The following is a 27,167-nucleotide window of genomic DNA, read 5'->3' as shown; positions in this document are numbered from 1 at the left end:
AACAAGTGCGCATGCGCCTTACCCAGGCAGGCGCACTTGAGTGCTCATGCTGCCGCTGCCGTCAATAGGCAACACGTTGCTGCCACCCTGCCGCTGTTTATTGGGAGACAAAAACAAGGATCTGCAAATATATATATATTTTGAAGACAATTGACATTTACAATAACAATCAGCATAACCATATCGTATGTGAATATTCTCATTCATACGTCACGAATAGTCAATTTACATATATTCTAATAAGACTGGACTTTTTATCGAATTGTTAAAATCGTATTAACATTTAACATTGTCCATATTATCGTAACTTGACGAGTATATTTTCACTTTGTCTGTTTTTTCCGAATATTTTTTCCCTTCTACTATAGCATTTTTTATTGGAACGCCAATAAATTGAGTTTTTTGACCACCAGAGGGCGGTGTCTTGCAATTTAATTCAAGCCATTCGCGCCTATGAGCTTGAGCTCTTTACAGGGTGTCCGCGCGCAACTTCGAGGGTGTCACGTCGTGCATCACGCTAATATAATGCAAATTCTCGTGCGTGACCATAGCACTGAATATGCAATTATGTGCGCGTGGACAATCAATAAATGCGCTCTCCCACACTTGACATCTGTCTGTTTATTAAAGCCTGTCTTTGCAATGCACGCGCACACTTCCAACACCCACCCACCCACACGCAATGTTCTCGAAGTAGAACTTATTGTACGCTCTTGCGCTGTTGTTAAGGACGTACAGTCTCGATGACGTCACTCGCTCTCCTGATCAGTTGGGACAACTGGCGGCAGGAACTCAACTCGCCCACCGCGGCCACGATTCGGAGAAGGAACGCAACGTCGCGTGGAGAAAGGTAGGCGTGCAAAAACACACGCGCACACCTGCACACGCATGATGCTCATGAGTTCGTTCTGCCGCTCCTATGAAAATAGCGTCCAGTTCATCACGTTGAAGGTCTTGAAGCGCTTCCGGCTGGTCGCCGCTGCCTGTTGTGCGCGTTGACCAGAGCCGAATGCAAGCTTGCAAAGTTTGACTCAAACTAGACGCGATTGCTTGAAGATCAAATCGAGCGGCATGCTTTTTTACGCGGGTTTAGCGTTTTTTTTTCCCAGTGCAATTTGGTATATTTGCCTTTTTTTCTGTGCAAAAGGTGAAGCACCCGCTGCCCCCTCCCCTCCATTCCCCCTTCCCCCATTACACGACGTGTTATTACTAGTGTCACACCAGTGTCATGGCGGAGCACTGCCAAATTTGTCATGTCGACAGAGCGCTGCCTCGCAGGTTTCAGGTCCGAGGTTAAAATCTCGTTTGCACGTTCTCCCGTGTTCAATAAATGAGATTATTTGACAGTAGAAGCACATGCGTGGGGACTTTAAATTTGGAACCTGAGGGTCAAGTCTTGTTGAGGCCAAAGTGTAAAATTGATTGGTTTTTGAAGAGATGCGACTCTGCTTCTTGGTTACTATTGATGTGCTCTTTAGTCACCGTGTGCACCCTCAGCTAGAGATGCAACACTGTTTGCATGCCCTTAAACTCTCTCGGCTTGGATGTGTGTGATTAGGTTCTGTGTATGGCGCGTTACATAAAATATATTCAACAATTTTCAATTTCCTCTTGATAAGCCATTATACCCAGAACAGTACAACATCATCAGCATATCTTCCAAATTTAAAACAGAAGTAACTCCCTGATTCTCTATAGTAAATCATTTCCCAAAATTTCAAAATAAGTGAAATGTTAAACTTATCTTTGTATTTATTTAAATAGTCAAATATACAACAAGGGGAGAAAAAAACATGTATCAGGTCAATTCCTAGTTTCCTAGTCAAGTCTACAACTAAGCTCCAACTTGACATCTAAGGGCCGTACGTGGCCCGAAGGCCTTGAGTTTGACACCCACCCATGCTCTCAAATGATTTACACGCCACCAAGCGTTCCTATGGCCGCCCCGCAGGCTATAGTGTCGAAACAAGCTAGGGCACTGCAGATAAAGTCATATCAGATAAGAGCTAGCTAGCAAGGGAGATGCTCTGTGACTGTAATTACAGGCAAACCAGTCGGTCTTCACCGAGCCTAATCTGCCATTCCACACGGCCGCTGTCCTAAAGGTTGCATTCCTCGTCCCAGACTCCCCCGCTCGTCCTCCTCTCCTTGTTTGTAATTTGTGAATACCTCAGGAGCTTAAATGTCCACACAGAGCCAGACTGCCGCAGACGCTACATTGCATTGCTCGTTCAAGTCGGCCATCGTTGTTGATCAATTTGAATCGTAAAGGCAAAGCTAATTCAGTTGAGAATTCGTGGATTTGCCAAATGTACCATTTTTACAATTAAGAATAGCAGAGTGCAGTGCTTAGCTGTAACCAGCAGAGGCGCTGTTGCTTCAATTACAACAAGTTACATGAAGAAGAACCTGCTTATAGAGCAATCTATAATGCATCCTGGGAGCACAATTCTCATCAATAATATATGAATAATACAAAAAAATAATCAATGAATTGGTCCGGAGTGGAATCGCGCAGTTGGATGTTAATAACATGATCATGTCATGACATAGTCACACCGCTATTTGCTAACATGCATTGCACTTGCGTAAAAAGGCTTTCAAAATGATTCTGGAGTGGCCAACAAATGAGTGTAAGAACAAAAGCTCCAGCAGGGAGAGTTACGGGGGTTAAGTGACTCTATGGAGGTTAGCGATATCATGTGAGCGCACGCTTGCTTGCTTCTTGGTTGATTGGGTGGCCACCATGCTGCATGCTGTCCGCCAGGACCAAGGCTGGAGGGGTCAGGGGCTCTGAACGCTGACCATCTGGCCCGTTGCAGGAGGGGGGGGGGGGTTGGTTTCCTCACTGGCCATCTTTGTTCCCCTGCCAAACAATTGGGACTTAATCTGGGCAGAGATAAGTAAGGGTCTCTGTGAAATCGCTCACCGTGGCAGCTTTTGTCCCTTTAGCCTTGAAGGAGACATCTCTTTTAGCGTTGTTGCTAAGGGGTGGGCGGGGGGGAGCGAGCGGTGGGGCCTTCAGGTGTACCTTCTATCCATCGTCTTATGTGTTCATTTTTAAAACATGAGTTGTAAGTCATTACATGATTGAGTTGGGCACCTGAAATGAGAGAAGCCCTGTTGAATCATTTTGATTCATTAGCTCAGTCATTTCATAAACTCTTTTGATCTGCGTGTCAAACAATTGGAACAAAATTCCTTCTTGAGGTGGTACAAAGCTACTTTCCAAGCTTTCCAAATCAAAGTGATCCTGCCACTGACACTTCCTGATATTGTTGAAAGACTTCTCACCGTGAAGAACAAAGGGTGGATATTAAACTCCTCCCTATACGGATGGCCTCGGTTATTTCCAAAATGTCAACCTTGACTTTTACCAAACTCGTACAAGGACACAGATTGAAGAATCGGAACGCTAAAACATATCATGGCTGAGGAGGAAATTCATTCCGACTGAAGAAAGCAGAAGCTTCCAAAAATGCAGATCATCATTGTGACCTTTTAGGACCTTTTGCTCAATTGTTGTTTCCAAGTCTTGTTTAAAATGGCAGAAATGTTTTTATAATGAGCTCTCTTGTTATTGCTGTTTCCAATTGACGCTGCTTTGATAATTCTCCCGTGCAGGCAAAGCTCCAAACGACTTACGTGACATCCGCCCTCGCCTTCTAATTGTCACCAAGGGAACCGACGGCTTTGTTTAGTTTCCCTTTATTATTCCCGAGCTCACATTTGGAAGAAAACATGAGCGTCCCATAATTTATCGTGTCTGTTATGACATCACCGGGATTTGGATTTGCCATCATAACAAAAGAGGATGGATTACCGCACGGGAGGCGATTTGCTTTCTCTGTATTTTTGCATATTGATCCATAAAGGGCAAATCTATTACTCCCGACACCCTCGCTGATCATTTGATGGCAAAACAAGCACGAGGGAGGCGGGCAGATGCTCCTCTTGATCCTTTCAGGGGCACTTAGTGCTGCAGATGGTACAAGGGCCAGCCGCACGGATTAGCACTATTGTTTCACGTAATGAACAAAACAGGCGGTCCTTCAAGTCCTCATTCATCAGCTTTGGACATTTATTTTTAGTATGGTTCCCCCTCCCAAATATCACTTTTTTAAAATGAGTCATAAAGATTTTTTAGGCCCAAAAAAAATACATTTTTACACTAAGTTGATCATTGATAGAAATATTGGCATTTGTATTGTATTATTCTTTTTTGGGGCATATTTGGTGAGAATCAATATCAACTTGAAAAGCAATATGAACTCGTGGTCCATTAATTGTCAAGCGCTGACATTTGCTTTATGGTTTAGTGGAGCACGTCACCGCTGATGTGTGAGATGTTTTCCACCTGGATCAACACGCTTGTAAACTTTTAACCAGAGGTCAAGAATGCAAGGAACATTGCGTTCCTCACGTCCCCACGCTGCGCTAATATGACAGACAGACTTTGCCGGTAGAAGTTTTCCTCGCCGGCAATATTAGCCCATATGCCGTGGCGAGTGTCCAAGGTCGTCCATTGAACCGTGAAAGCGGAGGCGAGGCGCCGGCCGATAAGGTTCCAAGGGGAGGGTGAGGAGTGACCACAATGGCACGTGTGGGAGGGAGGGAGGGAGGGAGGGAGGGAGGGAGGGATGAAGCCGGCCGGCCGGGCAGCTGGCATCCAGTTGAGAGAGTCGAAGCTTTTTGGGCCTGTCGTACTGTATGAGGACGCACGACACGCTTGACAATTGGATCATTTAAGGCAATTCCACAAAGACCCGAGCCCCTCCCCCGGCTCAAAGGAGATGTCAAAGGTCTGCGACCCTTTCCGTAGATGAGCATTGATCTCTCGGAGGGGTGGGGGGTGTCCTCTCGAAAGCCCACCACCAGCATTTTCAGCTGTTATAGCTTCGTTTCACCTGCAGGAAGCAGATTTATTTGATTCCATTAGCCAGCAGCAGTTTGTCATTTTGGAAATCCAGTCAATGAGGATGGAACAGGTCTTTTTGCATCAGGATCCAACTATTTGATTGTATGCTTGACAAAAATTGTGAATGAGAACAATTGAATCATTTCAGCAAGTCAAAACTAGGGTGGGGGGGGGGGGGGGTGAGCCCACTTTTTCCCGCAATGACCTCCTGCCTCGTTCATCAGGGAGCTTTACCGCAACAAAAGTTAATGGGTCGCGCGTGTGATGGCATAACCAGGCCAAGCGGGCCTCTCACACATAACACAAACATAGGGGCCTGCCTGCCGGGTTAATGAACCAAACTAGTCGCCGTCCCGGGCCATTTGGTACCGGGCCACACAGGGTGACTGGTATTTGGCAAAAATGTCAGGCGGGGCTAATGAAATCACTGTCGAGGACTGCGGCGGATGCCCTCGCATTTCTCTGTGCTTCTGACGTGCGCTCATGAAAAGCACTTAGTAATGTTATCCTCGCTTTTTGCCATTGAGCCCTGGAAAGCATCCAACGGTGGATTGGCTTCTTGCAATGTTCTGTTATAGAACAGTGTGTTCTCACGGGCTGTTCCATCCGCCGTTTATCCGCTCCTCGCTCGCTCGCTGGCTGGCTCGGATGCCAGCCCCCAGAAGCGGCGGCCAGGCGGCAAGTACATGTTGTGCTTTAGCGCCGGCCGGCCGGCCGTATGGGAAAATCTGTCTGGTGGATGGATGCTCATTGTTTTGGCTTGCCACGTTAGTATTTTTCCCTCCAAGATAAACAAGTTAACAAGACTCACCACATTTTTTTTTTGGTTAGATGGATTGTCACTTGAGAAAGAACATTTCGTGGGCTGTTCAATTCCTGATGACTCATGTCACTTTTAGTTTTTGCACAAAGAGCAAATTTAAATGGGCTGTTTGGAAGGGTCCTTCCAAAATGCTCTTTTCCTACAGACTTGCTAGCAACCAATAGGATGTCTCAGCATGAATTAGCCATTTTGGCCCAGCTATGGAAGATGAGTCCACCTAGCTGTTTCAAGGTAACAGCAGCATTGTCACCCAAAATCCCAAACGGGACATTCACTTTCCCTCGTAATGGAACACGAGGTCACCCCGCCGCGTGTTGATGCTGCCAGCGTGGGAGAGACTCGTCTGCCTGCGCACTTGATTTTTGTATTTTTTTTTTTTTTCCCTCCGTCAGCACTCACAGATCGTCCAAGGCTACGGTGACCAAGACCCAGGCCCACGCTGCGAGAACTCAGCGTTCCGCTGAGCCGGGGGGAGGTCATTATCTCTTTCTGGCTCTCTCTCTTTCTCTATCTTTTCCTTTCATTCACCCCCGAATGAGCGCTTGCAGGTCAAGCACAGCCAAAGGAAAACATGGAAAATAATTCCGTATTGATCTATGTGCGGATCAGTGTATTGACATGACGGAACGGGTCGATAGGGCGCAAGCTGTCCCGGAAGACCAATCAAAACAGAGCGTGCCGCAAATGGAACTGAGCAAGAAGCCAAAACAAATGATTGCTGTCCGGTCAAAAGCATTTCCCAGCAAATTTTAGAATGAAAGTATTTCTACCCTAGATTTTGTTATAGACCAAAGTGAATTTTTCCCAAGTAGCTTGAAAATTTTTCATTTACTCATTTTAAAATCTAAAGTAGCTGCGTTTGTCGCAGTCCAAACCCAAATTGTCTGTGACGGTGGAAAGAAAGAATTCTGTTGTGTGCTCCCGGTATCTTCCATCAAGGCGCCGCTCCTTTCTTGTTCCTCCTCGGGGCACCTTGTGAGTGACGCGTGGACAAAGAGGCCTCTCAGTGTCTGGACGCACGGGCCGTCCTCCCCCTTCCCTGCTGACTTCCTTCAGCGGAGCGGTCAGCCGGATCCATCAAGTCCCTCTTCCTGACCCCGGCCGGGCATGCGCCATTGCTGCGTCAGCGGCAATCCACCCCCGTTACAAACCGGGCTGATTAATAAGCACCAGGTTGCCCCCGGTGACGTGCTTAATTCCCGTCATGCATCAGCAGGAATCTTTTTGTCTTAACGGGACAATGGACGTGTGGATCCAAGGCTTTTGTTGGTGGGCTTGAACCCCCCCCCCCCTCCCCTTCCACACACACAGAACCTGACTGATAGAGCAAAGTGACAGTAAACCTGAATGAAGGGCCTGTAGACCTCTTCATCCTGCAGACAGATGGACATTGTGAATGGAGGCTTAAGCCAAGCAATACAATGGAATTGAAGTCATTTAACAGAGAAGAAGCCACCTTTGCGACGCTACTTTTGGACCACCTTTCTTCCACTTCCACTTCTTAAACCGTTCATGTCGAGTCATGGCAAACGTTTGTCACCTCGGTTACACAGAATGGAAGAGAAGACTTATACATATATACAAATATATATATAAATATATAATATTATAATTAGTTTTTATAGTAAGCGGGAGGGGGGGGGGTGAAAGGGGACTTGGGAAAATGGCAGCCACTGGTGCAAACTGGAACCTGACCCCTATGTGAGCTCTTCAGTCATCTGATAAGAGGCAATGTTTTGATAGTCTTGGCACGCTCAATGTGATGCACGGCTCTCTTTTTACACCCTCTAACAAATACCAGCAACACTTTACGGCCCTGGTGGGGGTGGGGTGGAGGGGGTGCAAGGCCTGGTCAAGCGTCAACAAAGATCTGCCGTTAAGAGTAAAATATTCTCGAAATGCATGTTATAAAAAAAAAAAAAAAAAAGCTGAAATGCTTCTGTCCACTCCCCCCACCCAAATGAAACGTTCTGCTCAACCCATCTCGCCCTTTACCATTGACCGACGTTTGACCACAACCACTGACAGGTTTACTGTATGAAATAGAACTCAATTCAATATGGCAGCCCTGAATAAGTCCATAAAGGCATTAGGGTCCCGAGTGTGTGTGTTTGTGTGTGTGTGTGTTGTCCTGGCCTGGCCTGGCCTGGCGTTCAACCCGTCAGTGTTGTAAAATGCAGATTGGGTTCACTGACGGGCCTTCTTGCTTTTTATTGCACAGTCACGAACAGCATTGTAAAGCAGCATTGCTGCCATGCACACTAAATGGGAACGTTTTTAAAAATCATCTTTTATGTCCGCAACGAAACAGAAAGCAATCTAAGTCGATGAAAGTTTTTTTATTTTGCTTTGCAAAATGTAAACAAAGCTCGAGTTTTGGGGAGTCACCCATTCCAAGGAAGTTTATCTAAAGTCCAGTGGTACAAAAACTGGAGAAAAAAAAATCCCTTCAAAATAATGTAAATCCAATTCATCCATTCCAGGCACCCCAAAAAATGATCAAAAATACATTTGATTAAAAGTAACTATATCTGCGGAGAAATTAACATTTATCATCACATTGTTGAAAGCTGAGAACTATTTGAAGAGATTAAAATTCCACTGGTCTAATTGATTGTATTGCCATGTTGTGAAATGCATTGATTAGAAATTAAAAAAGTGTAACTGTATAGTGAACAACAAATACACATTTATTTATATTCCGGGAGTAAACGTGTGCGTCTTTTGCTCGATGTTACATTTACGGTTATCGCATTCAGCTGAAGGTTAAAAGCCGTGCCCTTCAACTTACGCGTGTGTGGCAAGGTCACCTCTTCCAATCAAAGCCGGTGAATTAGCCCCTCCCTCCTCACTCCCACGCCCGCCGCCTCACCTCCAAATGAGCTTGACAACTGAACAGTAAACTTTCCTGGAGTTGTTCTAGTACTTCCACATTAGGGGGGGGAAAAAAAAAAAAAAAGTTTTAAAACAACCAAAACTGCTCTTTTAAGATTCTCACCTTGGTCCATAAAATAATTGAAATGAATGAATCAAAATTAAAAAAAATCGAAATTGCACTTTGAACATTTTCATTAACATGCCAAAACATTCTCTTTGGTGAAATAATTGTGATCCAGAGGGGCAATCCCCTCCCAGCCCCCCCCCCCCGGTTTTGAAATGAGCTTTATAACTGGACAGTAAACTTCCAGTGGCTTAATGATGATGACTTCTTCATGTGTCCAAATGCTCCTTTTGTCCGGGCTTAAGACCCGCACCCACCCCCGCCCACCCACCCACCACTCCTTAACCACCTACCCCCGCCCCTGAAACCCCTTTTTCACCTTCCCAGAAACGGAGAGGGCCCACTCTGCGTCGCTGCTGACTTCAGCAATGGCATTCACGGGGAATGTTTGCCTTTGTTTGGCATGACCTTAGCTCATCTGCTATCCTCACTAGCGCACATTTGCACTTCAGGGCCCAGCAGGCGGTGTTGGGTCAGGGGTGAAGTGGGACGGGGGGGGGGCTTTTTATAAGGAAATGAGATCGGCGGACAGCAGTGCGAGTCCTCACGCGTCCTATCGTGAGAATTTAGCCATGGGCGGCCATTTTTGTTTTGCTCGCTGTTTGTTTATTTGGTGACGATATGCGAGGCGAGACGTGTTAATTGGCACCTCGCTCGCTCGTCGAACTTCCTCTCCGCCCGCCCTCGCCTGATGCTCATTGCTCATTTGTGGATTTGTCAGTTGAACCTCATGCTCCTCATGTTGCAGTGTCAGAGCCGCCATGTGTTGTCACAGCTGTTAGACCAAGACACCCCCCCCCAACACACACACCTGACAAACAGGGGTACAGTAAACAGTCAAGCTTATTAAACCTTAGGGCAGCTTCACACCCACTTTGACACCCCCCCCCCCCCCCCCCCCTCCCGTATTATGGCTAATTCCCAATAGGAATGTAAATAATGTTGTTATTGGTTGTTTCAATTAAAAAAAAAAAACTAAGGCCACGTAGGATGTGATCCAGGATTTTTTTTTTTTAAGATAATGGTAGCCTAGTAAAGTGCTCTATTATTCGTCGGGCGGCTGCTGAGTCAGCTTAAAAACAAAAACACTCGGCTCTCCCCTGGGAATCCCAGAGAGGAAGAAACCTTATGACATCATGTGACTCATCATTCCACAGGTGGCGGCGGAGATGCTTAACCCTTTGTGCGGCTCGGGCCTTCAGCCAGGAAAGGGGGGGGTGCGGTGCTGAGGGACGGACGGCTTTAGGGGCGGGAAGCCATTCAATCCGCACTCTTTTGTTGTTGTTTTTTAAGGCTTACTCATTATCTGCGTTTTAAATGGTCTATTTAGGATGCTGCGGGAGGATGGGACTGTGGTAGGGGGCTTGTCAAAGTCAGGGGCTCGTCCGGGCGTAAATCACGCCGACAGCTTTTTTCCCATGGCTTGAACTTGCGCTCACTTTTTGTCCACGATATATTATTAGCCAAAAAATGCCACAGCCAGACATTCTTTGGCAGTCAAACTCAAGCCGGCTGTTTGGTAAGAAAAACAAAACAAAAACAACAAGCCGTGTGAAAGCCTCCTTCCCCCCACCCTTAATGGAGGCAACCATTGGTCGGCCGGCGTGGCATTTACAGCTGTTCCCCCTCGCGCTGACTTTGCCCCTCGTATAGCCATTGGAGGGGAGGTGCGAAGAGCCGCGCACGACTTGATTAAAACAACTGTTTGAGCACGTCCACGGTAATGAACTGAAACATGGGCCTAATGCCATTTACTGTACACATTCAATTCTGGATAGGATCCTTGTCATTGACTGATGCGGACGGTGTAAATATTAGCACAAAGCTATAAAGTGCGCTTGCTCCCCCGCAGTCGGGAATTTCTGTTTACCCGACAAATTCTTGACTCGGCTCATTAGCGGACAGGAAAGGCGCACACAAAGAGGCCTTAGTGTTGAAAAGTAGTCCAAAATACTGCACAATGGGAACTTGGCAACGGGACTCATCTACAGGGTCACTATAAAGTGGGACCTCACAAACACTCAGGCATCATGCAAACATGGCAAAAGAAGAATTAAAAATGTCTCTCTTTCATTTTGGTTGTATGTGATGTGGGACTGAGTGTCTTTTTTTTTTTTCCACGTGTAATCTCTCACTATCCACAAATGAGAGGCCATCATACAATGTCGGTAAAAAAAAAATGGAAAGAAGACTCACTTGCACGCTGCTTCCTTCCAGTTGTCTGTTTGCCACTCCCGGTTGAGGTTTACTTTAAAAGCAACAAGAAACAATTTCAAGGTCACCAAAGCAGGTCATTTCCAAGATGCTAAAAGCTATAGACGTGCTAACGCAAGCTCATTTCCAAATAAGCAAATGTATGGAGTGCAAATAAGATTGTTGGGCCTCAGCGGAGGGTGATTGAGCGCCCCTCAATTGCATCATCTGTAATGGAGTGGCATTGTGCCGCGCGTGTCATCGGTGAAGGCAATTTCCTGGGCACGGCGAGATGAGCCCATTAAATCCCTCATTCTGCCTGTCGCTCGTTTCCGTTTATTTATTTTGCAGAGGATGACTCAGTGGTATTTATAGCAGTGGAGTGAAAGCCCCCCCACCACCACTCTTGATTCTAAGCCTTCTTCGCTTGCTGTGGGGGTCAATCCCGGCCGTGGTGACAAAATGCTGCCTGACTTTCCGACCGCTGACAGATTCAACATCACCCCCAATCCCCCCCCCCATGAAATAAAAGCTTAAATTGGTTCCATCCAAAGTCACACCCTCCCGTCGTCGCCCTCCATTCACCAAACTTGACACAGTGGCCTACGCTGGCGCGCAGGGGTTGGGGGGGTCACGCGTGGCAGTCCCCCCCCTCCTCCTCATCACTCCCCTCTTTTAAACATCTTTCTTTCCTTGACCCCCCCTTTCCCCTTTCCACCACCCACCTCTGCCTTAGCAGAACATCTGTCACCACAGGGGCTCAGATGAATGCATTCTACTCCTCCTCCTTGGCAAATGGCACAGGCAGTTCAGAGGAGGGCACCTCGGGGGAGTAAGGGGGAGCAGGGGGAGGGGTCTATGTGTGTTTGTTTGCATGCAAGAGAGAGCAAGAGAGGGGGGGAGAGAGAGAGCGAGAGAGGAAGATTCCCATTGCAGCCTGACTGACTTGACTGTGTGTGTCATGAGAGGAGACACAGCTAGCTCCACATGCCTGCCTGGACTTTCCACAAGGATTTACTCCCAATGGACTAACATCTCCAAGGAGCTTTTTTTTTTTTGTCTTCTGCACTATTTGGGATTTCAAAAGCCTCAAAAGGTCATGCAAGGTAAAGTGAACAGCTCTAACGAGAGAGGCTTTTAGCGCCTCATCTAGAGGACATAGTGAGATGTTAGTCCTTTTTCTGCTCCCCCCTGTTCTGCTTTTCTGATGTTAACAGCAGCCTCTTTCCTGCATGACAATGAGCGCTCCTGCCTGATGCTTACGTATCTGGCTTTATTTTATGCGTGTGACGTCTTATCCATGGCCAATGTTGCGACGGGCAGAGTGCAAGTTTAACGGCGTGGGGAAGTACGCCCCTTTTATTTTGCACTTTGTCTTATTTATAAAAAAAAAAAAAAGAAAAGGGAGGGGGGGGGGGTGTTTTGAACGCGGAAGCAGGCTGCAATTGAATTGAATTTAGCAGCCTCCCTGCTCCTGTTCTAATGTAATTATGAGGCAGGAGCAAAAGAGGATGCAAAAACAAAAGCTAGAAAGCAGTGTGGTTGTATTAAATTAGGATTTTGGTTGCACATCGGATTTAAAAACCTTTTCAATTCAACAATGAATTTCCTCATTTACAGCATTTGATTAATGTACGATGAGGAATCAGCATTTTAAAGATGTTCTGACATTTGTTTTCATTATTATTGCTCTTATTGTGGTGTTGATGATCTCAATTTATTATTAGCATGATTATTATTAACAATACATATTTTTAATTTATTTGAAAATGATTGGAATATGACTAATAAATAATCCTAATTTATTATATATTTTACAATTAATCACATTTACATTTTCAAGCAGTATCAATTATTTTGGTGGCTTGAGAGCCAGATTTTTCAAATTAATCAGATCAAAATCTTGGTCAAACTTTGATTTGGGTGAATTACTAATACCCAAATGCAAATGATTTAATATAAAAGAAAATATTCACTTGGTTAAACATACAGGTAGATAATTTGTTGTTCTTATTTTCAATTTCATATGAATGTAAGAAGTTTTACTCCTGAAGCGTTTGCGATGGGGGGGGGAATGCTGAGTAGAAAAGAAAGTGGAAAAACTCAAGCCTGTGAAGGATGCTGGTCCTGACTTGAACTGGAATGAGTGGGCCCATTTACTCCGCATTCCTGCTGTGGTCCTAAGTACAGTTGGTCCTAGTGTCATGACTGGAAAAACCGGACGTGTTGAAATGCCTCAGGCAAGATTTAGGTGGTGTTTGATGGTCCTCTCTTTTGGTGGAGCCATTTCAGTGTGGCTTGTCAGATAACAATCCCAACGGTTGGTTCCTTGCTGGCGGAGGGAGGCGTAGCTTGAACTTGCCCCACTTGATTGGATACGAGATCAAGTGAGGACACAAGAAGAAGAAAGCCGGCCGCCGTCTTTGAGGAGCTTCCTGATTGACACATTGACTTGATTGGCTGTTTCAAAGGCGGCTAATCATTGACCATAAGCAGCTCCCGTGCGTACACTTTCAGGACTTGGACCCCGCTTTGGTGATGACGAGGGGTCAATGGGGACAGGAGTAGGGGGGGACTTTGCTTTGTGTTATGTAACAGGCTGAGTGGTTAAACAATACTCCGTCAAAGGGTCAAAGTAGCAGCGTGGATTATGTGCGGCCAACGAAAAGTCAAACATCCCCGTAGTGTGGAAGTAGCCTAGAGGCAGGGCCAGGTATCGCATCGAGATCCGGTCATGCTTGGGGTCATTGGGGTCAGAATTCAAGGTTCCATCAATCACAGCCAGTCGGCCATGTCCTGATGTAAGAAAGCAGCCCTAGACCATCACACTTCCTCCACCATTTTTGATCCGACAATTTTCACAAATTCTGTGTTACATTTACACAGAAAAATTCAAGAATCTTCTCCAAGGTCTTTCTGATGTTTTGCAAAACAGGAGTCTTAATTTGTTCTCATGGTAATTGCATCAGATGACATGTACGTTTGTCAGCTAATGTGCAGCGGCACACTCCTCCTCTCTCTCCCTCCCTCCCTCCCTCCCTCCCTCCCTCCCTCCCAACCTTCCCTCCCTCCCTCCCTCCCTCAGGTGTCAGAGCCGTGACTAAAATGTCTTTACCGAGTGGCGGCGACCCAGCGTGGAGCTGAGGTGAACAAGTCCCTTCACGCCTGCCAACACTCATCACGTGAGTGAGTCGTTTTCTACTTCTCCTTCCTACACTGACCATGAAGTATCTTGATTTACTACATTTCTGCACCACCGTGATGAGAAGTGGGGGTGGGCATGGTTTGAAATTTCAGCCGGATTTTTTTACATGATCCTTCTCTTTGAGAACACATGTTGAGGATGCCACCCAAGACACTCGACAGATGTACAGCGTGGACCTGGTTAGCACACCCACCAGTTTTGGCTTGAATGGGAAATGCAGAGTACAAACATTTGCTGGGGAACCAAATGACAAAAGTACGGAGGTGTTTGCACGTGACCAGCTCACCCTATTTTGTCCTCCGACCAGATCATGGGGAATTCCTACGCCGGGCAGTTGAAGTCTGCTCGCTTTGAAGAGGCCCTGCACAACTCCATCGAGGCGTCGCTGCGCTCCAGCAGCGGAGATCCGCAACCCATCTTCACGCAGCTCTACCTGAAGCCCGAGCCTTATCCTGCCAACGTGGACGGTCAGTCAGTGGCGTGCATGTGTGCGTACTCTCACAGGATACCATGATGATGATGATGATGATGATCCTCTAGCTGACGTGAAACCCAAAGTGGAGCCCCACAGCGGCGAGCTCCCCGCCCAGGAGCTGCTGACCAACAGCCACTCATCCAATGACGCGGAGGAGCTGGAGGAGGAAGAAGACTCGGATAGCAACAGTCCCCCGCTGCCCTACTTGCAGACTCCTGTGCCAGAGGGCTGCTGCACTATGGAAGGTAAAGTTGGAGCAATGCTAATCCATACCGCTAGCAAGGGCCAGTAACAGGTGTGAAGCAGGAAGCTCCGCCCACTAATTGTCACCAATTATCTGGAGGACCTAAAAAGAAAAAAGCAGAGCACGTTACTCTCAAAGCCTTTTTAAAAAGAATCTCTGCACTTTTCGCTGTTTTCTTCTTATTCTTTGGAAATAATATGTACGGCAATACTGACTGATATGATTCCGCAAATGTAGTTTTTAGTGGAGAAACGATTCAAGTCAAGACACCACAGCTGTTTCCTCCTATGACTAAAATAAGAATTTTCATTTTCAGGATTCTGCCAGGCCGGCAAGGACCTGCGCCTAGTCTCCATGGCGACGGAGCCCATCGATGTCCCGACGGGCTTCGAGCTGGTCGGCGCCAAGTCCCCCAGCGTGGCCGAGCACATCCTGGTGTGCGCCGTGGACCGCCGCTTTTTGCCCGATGACAACGGCAAAAATGCACTTTTAGGTCAGCGTGCTCCCCGACGGGACGGCCATTTTGTGCGTCCATCTGGTTTGAAGAAACAATTTCCTGTGCATGGCAGGTTTTTCCGGAAACTGCGTGGGCTGCGGCGAGAAGGGCTTTCGCTACTTCACCGAGTTCTCCAACCACATCAACCTGAAGCTGTCCACGCAGCCCAAGAAGCAGAAGCACTTAAAGTATTACCTGGTGAAGAACTCTCAGGGTGCTTTGTGCAAAGGACCGCTCATCTGCTGGAAAGGTAGCAAAGGTCTCCATCCCGTTTGCTCCGGATCTCCAGCTTCTCTCTTGGCCTTTCTCTCTTCAGACAGTAAAACGCGGCAGTTGTCCAGCGGGGCGGCGTCCACGTCCAAACCCGGCTCGTCGTCCTCAGTCAGCAGCAAAGAGAACGGAGGAACCAGCGCAAACGGATCGTCTCCTTTCTCCCTTTCGGGTAAGGCCGAGTCAAAGTCAAAGAATCAAATCATTAAAAATGAAAGTCACTGACCAATCTGCTTGAACCCTTATTTGATTTTTTTCCTCCAGATTCTCCACCCACCAGAATGACGCCGGCCTCATCCGTGTTCTTCAATAGCCCGGACCTGAGCAGAGAGTGCGGCTTCATCAAGCCTCTCGGCTCCACGCCTGGAAACAAGACGCTCCCGCTAGGTGAAAACTGACAATTGTGTTCTACAGTTTTCAGGGGTTACCATAAGGCACATGGAGTGACACGTCGATTAACCTCTGCTTAGACACACGCACGCACACACACGCACACACACGACAATCAATAGCAAAAGAAGGCATGCAGTAATGACTTGTTAGGTTTTCTCCTCTTCCAAGGTTGTGTGTTATTGACAGCAAAAACACAATGGATGACACCAATGTAGTGTGCACACAATGAATATGAGATTGGAAAGTGTCCTCTTGGCTTTTTTAAAATGCTTTTCCATTATTGAAGAAGGCCTTGTGGCATGTGCCAGCTCTTTAATGACCATGCATGCACGGATCTTCTTCCTTGCCGTGTTGCAGTTCCCACCGCCTTGAGGGTAAACGGGCCAACAAATGGCTTGGCTGTGGACGGGCGTCCCCCCTTACTCAGCCCCTCCCAGGTCACCTTAGGAGCTCAGGGCCAAGCGTATCGAAGCCCCGACTTGGGAGACAGTCCAGGTGAGACTTGTTTGTTGTGTTCCACATTGAACGTGACAATTTGATGGGGTTTTTTTTGTGTGTGTGTGGATTAGTGTCATCTGCCATGAACTCCGGTCCTCCCAAGAAGCGCCATCGAAGGTGGCATCCCACTTCAATGGTCCCGGTCCCGCCCACGGCCGTCCCCGTGCCGGCCATCCGACCCGTCGTCTGCGCTCCGGGTGGGTTCCGGAATATTCTTGAGGAAGTTTTTGCACCAAGATCCGTGAATCAGACTCTTAGCTTGACCCGCGTATTGTCTCCTTTTCAGCAGACATGTTCATGACGGCTTTTTTTTCTCCCCCTAATAATCTCTCCAAGTCTATGAGGACGACAAAACAACATTGCTGACATTCTCGTTTAGGGATGAGTCACCCTCTTATCTCCATGGAGATAGATAGAGCGACTGGAGAATTAGGAATAATAAAAAAAACGTTTCTGCCATTATTAAATATAAATTGCCCGCCAAAATGCCTTTGACCTGAATAGAATTTTAGATCATGCCTGTGTTTTCATCCTCGTGTTTACTGTGCAGGTTCTGTCGTGGGTTCTGTGGTTTCTCCCCAAGCCCCGGGGCCGGGTGTCATCCAGCCTCAGCCTGTCAGTGCGGGGGCATCCGTCATCATCCCAGACAACTTGCTCAACTGTGTGGGAGTTCGCCCCGTCATCCTCATCGGTACCAGACTCCTCTTCTTCTTCTTCGTTGGCTACTAAAATTGACGAAAATGCTTTCAAAATGTTTGGAAACATTTCGATAAACTAAAATTAAATTGATCCCAAAAATGACTTTATGCTTGGTTAACGCTCTATTGCTGTCCATTCAGGGCACGGCACCTTACCTTATTTCTACGGCAATGTGGGGGAAGTGGTGGTGAGCCCCCTGCTGGTGGGCTGCTACAAGAACAGCCCGCTGAGTGAGAACGCTTTGGAGAGCCTCGGCCTTAGCGGCAGCCAGCAGCTCAGCGTGGAGACCATGATTCTGCTCACGTTGCAGTACCTGGCACGTCTAGGTGAGCTGAAGAAAAGAAAAAAAAAACGTCTTTGTGACTGAGTGGAGCAAATGAACAAGCACCAAAATGGCCAAACGTACCTGTTGCGCAGGTCCAGATCAGATCCCCCTTCGTGAAGAGCTGGAGCAGATCATCCTGAAGGCCATGCTCTGCTGTCCCGGCGGTCCCGCCATCTCTCCATCCCAGCTGCCTTGGCTGGCTCGCTTGGAGGCCAGCGTTTCCGGGGGCGCGGTCCAAGTGGTGGTCACCCACAATTCGCTGGGCGAGGGTATCTGCGAGTCACTGCGTTCCCTCAGTGAGGGCCCCCACCTCCGGCAGTCGCTTCCCACCTACGTGCTCATCATATACTCCTCCAAGATGAGCGGCAACGAGTTCTGCGTGATGGTATTAGGTACGTTTGCGACATTGTAATCATTTCACATGCTGTTTTCCAAAATGAATCAGCCTTGTTGAAGATAGAAATGCTTTACTGACACCTTGTGGCGTTAATAGGCAATCACAAGCCTATTTGGGTACGTGCCTCGTAGCAGCTCCCGTGAATTGGAACGCGATTACTGTGCGGCCATTGTTAAAAATATGTATCCACCACAGGAAAGTACCAAGCGAGGGCTTTAGCCGAAGGCATGCTGACCACCAACGAGTTCCTGAAGGAGATCAGCTACGAGCTCATCACAGGCAAAGTCAGCGTGTTAGCGTCTCACTTCAAAACCACCTCTCTAGGTAAGCAGAAAAAAAAAAGGCAGTTCATCAACTGGGCATGGATATCTTGCATGTATGCCGTGCGTGTTTGCTCATGTTCTCCTGCTTGTTTGTGTCCGTGTGCGTTACCATGGCGACTGCTTGTGCTCACAGGGGACAATCTGGACAAGCAGCTGGTGCGGTATCAGCGCCGACGGAAGGGCCAGGTCATCCAGCCCTTCCAGGGCGATGTCACTGACCACATCCACTCACAGGAGGCCGCCAGCATGTCACCACCTTCGGACAGAGGTGAGACTCGGGCTCCAGCCACACCACAACAAACAAAACAATATTTGCATTAGTACCGTTTTTTTTTTTTTTTTTTTTTACAGCTGTAGTACAGCTGGCGAAAAGCTCTACAATCTTTTTACTGAATAGAAATAAAAGCGGTGGAGTGGACTGTTTTTTTTTTTTTTTTTTTTTTTTTCCGAGACTGGCTGAATGGAAATCAAACCTAAAAAGCACATAAACATAAAGCAAGAAAGAAATGAAAAGACAGCAACATAATGTCCTTTGTTTGTTTGGGTCAGAACTGCTAGGCAAGGTCTTCCAGATCTTTCCGACGCAGTTGAGCGTGGCCCGCCGCCTCCTCTCGCAGGTCTGCTCCATCGCCGACTCGGGCAGCCAGAACCTGGACTTGGGCCGCTTCTGCAAAGTAGATTTCCTGGTTCTGGTGCCGCCTTCTCACATTCTGGTCAACCAGACGGCACAGCGCATACGACAATCAGGTGAAAAGAAAAAAAAAATGTACACACAAATCATCTTGCATGAAAATACGTTTTCTTTTTCTCTGCAGGCGTCCTATTGGACTTGGGGATGGAAGAGTCGTGCCCGCCTCAGAAGTGCGACAAGTACGTGGTGCGCCTGGACGCTGACGTGCACGTCAAGATGGAGGCCTTTATGAGGAAAGTCAAACAGAACCCGTACACGCTGTTCGTCCTTATCCACGACAACTCTCATGTTGACCTCACCAGGTATCAGACATGCTGTTTAAAAAAATCCAAGTATATTTTGACTGCCAGTCTGACCTTGGTCTCTTTTTATGAAGATAACAAATGGAGGAGGAATTTAGCCCGCATGGTGATAAAACTAAACGGAAAAATCCAGAGAATGCGTTGTAGTTATCTAGAACCAATTTGAGAAAAAAAAGATGCTCAATATCACCTGACTTTTCTTCTTCTCGTCACTTTACAAGCGCTCTGTCGGGCTCCGTGTGCCACGGAGAGCTGCAAGGTCTGGCCGACCGCGTGGTCAACTGCCAGGAGGTCCTAGATGCGATGAACCTGCTGGTGCTGCAGGTCAGCTGCTTCCCGTACACGCTGCAGACCCGCCAGTCCCGCATCAGCGTGCACAATGAAGTGCACTGGCCCTCCGATCAAAATCTGGTGAGTGTCTGCAAAATCAATTCAATATCATTAACGTCTTCTTTCCAATTATGATAACGTCATGGATGGATGCCGACTGGACTGCAGCATTGTGCTAGTTCAACTGCGCCGCCTAGTGGGCATTTTTTCCTTCTGCCCGCAATCACAAGGCTGCCAAGGCCAAATGTTCCTGATTTGAATGCATAACGCTGACAATAAAATCCACAAATGTTTTTTGTCAGTATATGAAGGAGTTAATAGATGATGTTGTGTGCTTACCTTCCAACAGGAGTCGCTCCCTCCCGGCGAGTTGGCCTACTTTGGGCTGGGTGACTACAGCAGATCCCTGCAGTGGGGTGTGGCCAGCCCCATTCTGCGCTGTGACGATGCCTTTGAGAAGATGGTCCACACACTCCTGCACAGGTCAGACAACTTTCAAAGTGAAAATGTGCCAAGGGAATTTTTCATTCATTCACTCACTTTCATTTGTGGTGACAGACACCCCCACTTGCACAGCATGGTGATCCGCAGCTACCTGCTCATCCAGCAGTACACGGAGGCCATGATGGCGCTCACCTCTTCGCCGTCGCTGAGAGACCACATCACGCCAGAGACTCTAGCCATGGTGGAGGACCTGATCAACGCGCCCGGCCGGGAGGGCTCGCAAGGCCGCGGACACATGCTGCTGGTGCGCGTGCCTTCGCTGCAGCTGGCCATGTTGGCACGTGAGCGGCTCGAGGACGTGCGCGACAAGCTGGGCCTCCAGCTGTGCTTCGCCGTGCTGCTGGGAAGCCCCGCCTCGGAGATCATTCTGCCCAGGAACTTCACGTGTCGCCTGCGGGTGAGATAGTTTGCATTTCAGCTTTACCGCCAGCCGGGAAATTCAGAGCTAATTGTGTTTTGTCGCAGGCCTGGCGGGGATGCGAGAATGAAGACTGGGTGCCGCTCACCTACGAGGATCTGGAGGGTCTGCCTTGCATCGTCATCCTCACGGGGAAAGACCCTCTTGGAGAGACCTTCCCCAGGTCTTTGCACATTTCTACCCTAGTTGGAGAGTTATTCGAGGTTTAGTGGTAGTTGTTGGTTCTTGTTTGATGATCTTCTTCTTCTCTAGGTCTCTGAAATACAGCGACCTGCGTCTGATAGACTCCAGCTACCTGACGCGGACAGCCCTGGAGCAGGAGGTGGGCCTGGCCTGCACCTACGTGTCAGTGGGCGTGGTCCAGGAGCCCAAGAAGGCAGCCGGCCCTCGGGAGTCGGACGCCGAGAAGGTCGTTCACGACGGTGAGGAGCTGGAGCGGCCTCAGAGCAACGGCAGCGTGGCCACCAGGACCTCAGGACCCTTGGTGGAGAACGGAGTCAGTTCATCCGACAACACGGAGGCCGTCCCGAAGCCCCCAGCCTGCGCGTCCAAAGGCGTCGACACGTCGGGCCTCAAGCAGGAATGCGACTCCATGGGCAGTCAGTTCCCCTCCAACCCTCCCAAAACCTCCTCCAAGGCCCCTCCGTCACTGTACTCCAGCTCCTCCTCCTCCTCGCCGTCGCCCTCCTCCTCGTCGGCACAGCGACCCAGCCAGTCCACGCAATGTGGCCGCCGCCGCCACCCCAAGCCGGCGGCGCGCGTGTCACCACGTACCGTCATCATGTCGCGGCCGGCGTACAACCTGCTGTCGGCCGACTCGGGCAGCCAGCTGAGCTCCTTCTCGCTCTTGCCCCATGCCGACGTGGCCTGGAGCAGCCCGCTCAGGCCCCCGGTCACGGCGAGCCTGCACGGCTGGGAGCAGAGCGCCCACTATCGCCGGTGGACCGTCGCCAAGCAGCACCACGCCGACTACGAGGCGCCATCCACGTCGCACCCTCGACGCCTCCTCCTAATTGGACCGCCACAGGTAGAAAGTTGAAGACTTAAAACGGGCAGAAAGTTTGTTAAGCAATGCTTTCTTGCCAGGTGGGCAAAACGGGAGCTTACCTCCAATTCCTTCGCATCTTATTCCGGATGCTCATCCGACTGTTGGAGGTCGACGTGTTTGATGAGGAAGAATCAGACGAGGAAGAGGCAAATGAAGGTAATGGATGATTGACACTCGAGGTTGTCAGCGTCAGTCACGGTGGCTAATCGGGAGTTTGACGCTACAGAGACGTCCGAGGTGGCGACCGCTGTAAATGCGCAGTGGCCTGACATCGAAGACATACGCAAGCTTCCCTTTGACCCCAACCCCCGAGGCTCCAAGTTCAGAAAGGCCAGCCCCGTCCACTGCGACAAGACGCCAAAGCGCTCCAAAGGTGAGCACAGCTGCGGCGAAATAGACATTTTTACAAAACATTAGCAATTTACCTGACATAACATTTTGTTTTTGACTAAATTCATAATTCAAGCCATTTATTCTCATTTTTCGACCTCAGTTCTGAAGGAAGAAGACGGAAGCCAAAGTGAAGCCAAGCAGGAGACCAAGTCCATACGACTCACCCGCTTCGCGGCTCACAATGCCTTTCATCACTGCGAGCAGTGTCACCATTACTGTGACGCTAGCCCTGCAACGCAGGTGAGTACACCTGCTCCAGACATGTTTTTATATTTAATGTTATGCGAAAATGCTGTGCACTCCAACTATTCTAGTAAGTACATCAGACCCTTCAAACGCTAACCAAGTATTCTCTCGACACTGTTTTCAATGTGTGTGAAAGCTGTCTGAGTGCACATTCCACGCTTTCACCTTCTGCTCGTCCATGCTCGGTGAGGAGGTCCAGCTCCAGTTTGTCATTCCTAAAGACAAGGAGCAGCACTTTGTCTTCAGTCAACAGGGGAGCCACCTGGAAAGCATGCGCCTTCCTCTGGTCTCCACCAAGGTTAGTACTCAAGGTTCTGGACAATCCAGTTCTTGAGCAAAACATTCAGCCATTAGAAAGATACGGTAACGCTTAGCCTTAGCCTCAGACAAAAAAAAAACAACTATAGCATATGAGATATTTAAAACACAAGATTAATGGTAACGCAAAACATAATCAATAGAATTGTTGCATTACAGTTGTGAGGCAATTTGTAAAGAATAACCCATTAAATATAAATTTTTACATTATGTCATGTCTCTAAAATAAAGCTCAGTTGAATATTAATTAGCATCTTGCTAGCAATTAGCTTAGTAGCTTGCTTTGTAATTAGTTAACATGCAGGTTTACACTGTAGCTACCAAAACAATTTTTTGTTTCAGGGTAACCAAATAATAAGTTATTAAATGTAAACAGTTAAATATTACTTGCGTTCTGCCACTGGGGTGTCTGTAGGACTGTCCATCATAGAATCAAAATGGCATCAGGTCCTAGCCTACTAACAGGTGTTGTTTTGATTTTAGGGTCATGGACTGTACCATTCATGCTAAAGTGAGTCCCTGCTATATAACAGCAACAGTTAGCTGGCTAACTAAGTAACTAATGATACAAGAATCAATATCTAACAAAAATAAATAAATACATAAAAGTTAAAGAAACAGGTTTTGTCCATTTTTTTATTGTACAGGCTACTTCCTGCCTCAGGGACGGATCATGCCATTTTGTTTCTTTGGTGCCGGACTGTGCCATTAAAGCCATAAAAGGGTTTTCTTTGAACCATAATTATCTCATTAACTTGCTAACTAATGAAATATATTGAATATACTAACACATCACAGCTTCAAAAAGATAATTAAATGGTAATGATAATTATAATTTAATTATAATTAAATAATTAAATTAAATTCATGTTTCTTAACAATTTGTCCCCATTAGTTATATTTGTACAGGTAGTTCAAGTGGCTTGCTATTGTTATCTATCTAGTTAGATGCATTATATACATTTGGGTTTCTGCTAAAATCCAAATAATCATGGATTTTTTTTACTATTTGAATTATTATGGCATTAATGGTACAGTCTTCAATCATCCATGAACAAATCGAAAAAAAAGCAATATTCCATTGTAAAAAATATTTTTTTATAGATACTGTGTAGCATGCAGGAACTCATTGTAACACAACACAAGGGGGTCTTTCATGTTGGTGTCCAGGACCCTGACCTGTTGAAGAGCCCCATTTTCACGCCAACAACGGGGCGCCAGGAGCACGGCCTGCTCAACATCTACCACGCCATGGAGGGCGCCGCACATCTGCACATCCTGGTGGTCAAGCACTTTGAGCTGCCCCACTACAGGAAGTACTGGCCCAACCACATCCTGCTCGTTCTGCCCGCCATGTTTAACAACTCCGGAGTTGGTAAGTGATGAAAAAATATATTCGACATATATGTGGATAATATTGGTGTTTGTGTCCGTTCTAGGCGCAGCTCGCTTCATGATCAAGGAACTATCCTACCACAACCTGGAGCTGGAGAGGAACCGGTGGGAGGAGCAAGGCGTCAAGCGGCAGGAAGTGTGGCCCTTCATCGTCATGATGGACGACTCGTGCGTGTTGTGGAACGCCCAGCAGCCCGCTGACAACAGGTGCTACCTACACAGTTCAGTCCAACCCAGAATTAAAATGGCACCGTCTATCTTTGTCCTTATCCATGGACCCCTTTTGCTTTTGTGGACGTGTGCTGTCCTCGTCTCACCCAACTGTTTGGTCTCGCAGCGAGACATCCGATGGTGGCGGCTCAGTTCTTACCAACGTGTCCCTGAAAATGGTGCTACGCCACATGGAGACCACGCCCAAGATCCCCCTCTACGCTATGTGTGGAGCTCGCAAGTGGAACAGCGGCCTTGCTCGCAAGGCGCCCGGCAGGCCCTTCAGCAGGGGCCACCTGCACGACTTTGTCCTGCTCAACGTGGATCTGACCCAGAACGTCCAGTACGACCTCAACCGGTAAGCGTGGGGACGGTGAAGTCAGCTGCTTGCTTGCTTCCGGATCTGTTTTTTTTTTTTTTTTTTTTTAATCAGATTTTCTTTTTCAGTTACAGTTGTGAGGAGGTGGACTTCAATCTTCGGGTCAACAGCAGCGGACTCCTGCTGTGTCGCTTTAACAGCTTCAGCCTGATGAAGAAGTACATTCCAGTCGGGGGCAACCAAGCCTACATGGTCAAACCCAAACTCATGGTGCGCACCTTGACAATAAGATAATGATAAGCCGTGCCTAAAAACACAGGAAGTCTTTAATCCTGCTTTTATTTGGTGCATATCTTCTTTTGCAGGAAATGGAAAACCCCGCCCCCATCAGCCCTTCGCAGTACGTGTGCGCCCCCGACAGCGAGCAGACCCTGCTGGATGCGCCGGCCCAGTTTCTGCTGGAAAAGTTCCTGCAGAGCTGCAGCCACCGATTGTTCCCCAAAGCCATTCAGAACCCGAACAACCCGGTCCTGTCCATTGACAGCTACCTCAATATCAGCCCGGAGGTATGTGCTGAGTCATAAAAAATCTTATTTATGAATGTTTTAGACGTTCTGCCACTAGATGGCAGCTGTGATCAGTTTGGGTGGTTACCGCATTTGTTTTGGTGCGACTATCTTGTCAATTGGATTGTTTTTTTTTTCTGTTAAGGGTCCTAAGAGAGTAAGTAGGTGTTAAAGTCGGTGTCACTTACACCGTGTCGGTTCTGTGCGTATCAGATATCCGTGTGCTACATCAACTCCCGTCCACACTCCACCAACCTCAACCACCAGGGCCTGGTGTTCAGCGGCCTGCTGCTGTACCTCTGCGACTCCTTTGTCGTCTCCGGACTCCTCAAGAAATTCCGCTTCCTCAAAGGTGAGACGCCGCATCGTACGACAACGGCAGATCGGAATCGGCACTAACGCCGCCCTCTTGTGGCGTGGTACAGGCGCCACCCTGTGCGTCATCTGCCAGGACCGCAGCTCCCTGCGTCAGACTATCGTGCGTCTGGAGCTGGAGGACGAGTGGCAGTTTCGCCTACGCGACGAGTTCCAGACAGCCAACTGCAGCGAAGACCGACCCCTCTACTTTCTCACCGGACGCCATGTTTGAACCCCAAACAAGCAAACGCCAGCCATCAGAACTCGCCGTGGGAGGAGAACAAGCGTGATGGACGCTAAGCTATGCTATAATTGTACGTCAACCACCCGTGCGCCCACTTGTGGACGTACGTGTTTATCTCAGGGTTTTTTAAAAGGGAAAAATCAGACTTATGGGAATGAGAGGGCAAGATGTTTTCTCCCTGTGTTTACTTTCTTCCCGGCACCAAAGACATCATCGAGCTGCACCTTTTCATGTCCCATCATGCCTTTCACTGCCTGACAACTCCACACAAAACACTGCCGACTGGACATATGACAGTACACGCTCTATAGAAAGTCCCTTATTTGGCGTCTTATCAAAAAAAAAAAAAAAAAAAAGGTGGGTGAGGAAATCTGTGGCACCTGAGCCATATTGCAGCACATTTTATCCAGCGCAGCGTGCAAAGGCTTTTGATTCAAATTGAATTTAAAAGATTATTTGATCTTAAATCATATCACCGAGCACCACTTATCAGAAACAAACCCCGTTAGCTAATGCTAATCAGTGCAGCCTAAAAAAAACCTCAATGCAACTCTTCTTACCTTTTAGCTTTGATTGTTTCTCCATTCAAAAGTGACTCACTCACCCGCACAATTTGAGAAATAAGCAGACATTTATTTGGTTCTTTAACGTCACATTATTGCGTAATATTTCCATATGTCCCCTTTAAACACTGCCTTGTGTATGGGAAAGGGAAAATGTGTTTCCTATTAGTTTGTGCACAGGGTTTTCCAAAGAAGATGCCTTAAGGAGAAATGATGCTCACTCATGCATGGACCAATGAGAGCAAGGCAAAAGAGAGAATGTTGCTTGAGCCAAAACAAAAAAAGCCAGAGAAATAGACTACTGTACTGTTTAAAGTTTACCTTATTATTATTATTAATATATTCTATCATGCCCCCCCCCTTCCTTTACTTGCTAAAGGTTACTGATGTGTTTTGTTTGTGTGCGTGTAACTTTGACCCACTTTTAGTGTCAGCAAGAAGAATCTACCTAAAATGTGTCTTTAACCGCGTATCTGTATGCGCTCACCAGGGAGTTGTTATTTATTTCAAGCATTATAGTTGGACTGATAATCATGTGGAGATAAAAAAAAAAAGAAAGTGTTTGATTGCATGCGCACTAGAGCGGGTCAATCTACTGAATGTCACTGAGGCGTGAGGAAATGGAGTAAACTTGCACTAAACAAGTTGCCAAACCAAATCATGGAATTTTAATCAGACCCCCCCCCCAAAAATGATAGTGTTAATCAGAAGTCTGCACCCCAAAAAAAAAAAATAAGGTCCACGTGAATGAACGTTGAATAATATGCAACTTGCTCACACAATCTTCGCAGAGAGAGAGAAGCGGCACGGCGGCAGCGTCGGTCGGCATCTACCTCATGTTGTCACAGAAGAGCCGTGCTATGTTGTCCTTGTTGTTGTTGTTGCTGTTTGAAATTGATGAATGTAATAATAATAATAAAATGACTTTTAAAATCTTCATTTTTTTTGCCAGCGTCCTTTATGTTGACTGATTGAATGAAGAATTACTACTGTAAGTGACTGA

General features: G+C 47.5%; 1 protein-coding gene and 1 long non-coding RNA gene across 6 annotated transcripts; one reads left to right on the top strand and one right to left on the bottom strand.

Moving 5' to 3' along the window:
- Positions 1 to 4,067: 4,067 nt before the first annotated feature.
- LOC125985280 (uncharacterized) lies at positions 4,068 to 23,183 on the bottom strand. 2 transcript variants are annotated; one of them, XR_011085598.1, is made up of 18 exons: positions 22,898 to 23,183; positions 22,358 to 22,407; positions 21,613 to 21,651; positions 20,801 to 21,514; positions 20,594 to 20,687; positions 20,124 to 20,478; positions 19,923 to 20,075; positions 19,057 to 19,672; positions 18,370 to 18,970; positions 18,018 to 18,257; positions 17,622 to 17,915; positions 17,371 to 17,546; positions 17,036 to 17,241; positions 15,903 to 15,988; positions 15,551 to 15,790; positions 14,427 to 14,961; positions 10,939 to 10,990; positions 4,068 to 4,907 (listed from the first exon to the last, which is right to left on the bottom strand). It is a non-coding gene; the product is annotated as an uncharacterized lncRNA (long non-coding RNA). The 2 variants fall into 2 exon arrangements; XR_011085599.1 differs by having other exon boundaries at positions 19,923 to 20,058.
- Positions 14,451 to 27,103, top strand: greb1l (GREB1 like retinoic acid receptor coactivator). Of its 4 annotated transcripts, none has more exons than XM_049747619.2 (31): positions 14,451 to 14,607; positions 14,681 to 14,860; positions 15,176 to 15,352; positions 15,429 to 15,605; positions 15,672 to 15,797; positions 15,890 to 16,012; positions 16,376 to 16,513; positions 16,588 to 16,713; positions 17,067 to 17,207; positions 17,356 to 17,541; positions 17,633 to 17,932; positions 18,133 to 18,261; positions 18,394 to 18,528; positions 18,810 to 19,007; positions 19,076 to 19,253; positions 19,475 to 19,664; positions 19,933 to 20,066; positions 20,142 to 20,484; positions 20,553 to 20,668; positions 20,758 to 21,532; positions 21,592 to 21,709; positions 21,780 to 21,926; positions 22,047 to 22,186; positions 22,329 to 22,490; positions 23,681 to 23,885; positions 23,950 to 24,112; positions 24,243 to 24,473; positions 24,563 to 24,704; positions 24,800 to 25,000; positions 25,214 to 25,352; positions 25,426 to 27,103. In XM_049747619.2, the coding sequence occupies exons 1-31, from the start codon at positions 14,451 to 14,453 to the stop codon at positions 25,587 to 25,589; spliced, it is 5,841 nt and encodes a 1,946-aa protein (XP_049603576.1). In that variant the 3' UTR covers positions 25,590 to 27,103. The 4 variants fall into 4 exon arrangements, with proteins under 4 accessions (XP_049603576.1, XP_049603575.1, XP_049603574.1 ...); XM_049747618.2 differs by having other exon boundaries at positions 23,657 to 23,885; XM_049747617.2 differs by having other exon boundaries at positions 15,429 to 15,797.
- Positions 27,104 to 27,167: the final 64 nt, after the last annotated feature.

The sequence above is a fragment of the Syngnathus scovelli genome, chromosome 17 (genome assembly GCF_024217435.2).
Source record: "Syngnathus scovelli strain Florida chromosome 17, RoL_Ssco_1.2, whole genome shotgun sequence".
NCBI lineage: Eukaryota > Metazoa > Chordata > Actinopteri > Syngnathiformes > Syngnathidae > Syngnathus > Syngnathus scovelli.
Note: the sequence above shows the minus strand (reverse complement) of the source record. Positions and strands in the feature narration are given on the sequence as shown.

Excerpts from the sequence above, each read along its gene's own strand:
- greb1l (XM_049747612.2), top strand. The coding sequence starts at position 14,451 with ATGGGGAATTCCTACGCCGGGCAGTTGAAGTCTGCTCGCTTTGAAGAG. Across the intron at positions 14,861-15,175 it reads GGGCTGCTGCACTATGGAAG|GATTCTGCCAGGCCGGCAAG; the intron begins GTAAAGTTGGAG and ends TTTCATTTTCAG. Across the intron at positions 17,933-18,132 it reads GTTCTGCGTGATGGTATTAG|GAAAGTACCAAGCGAGGGCT; the intron begins GTACGTTTGCGA and ends TATCCACCACAG.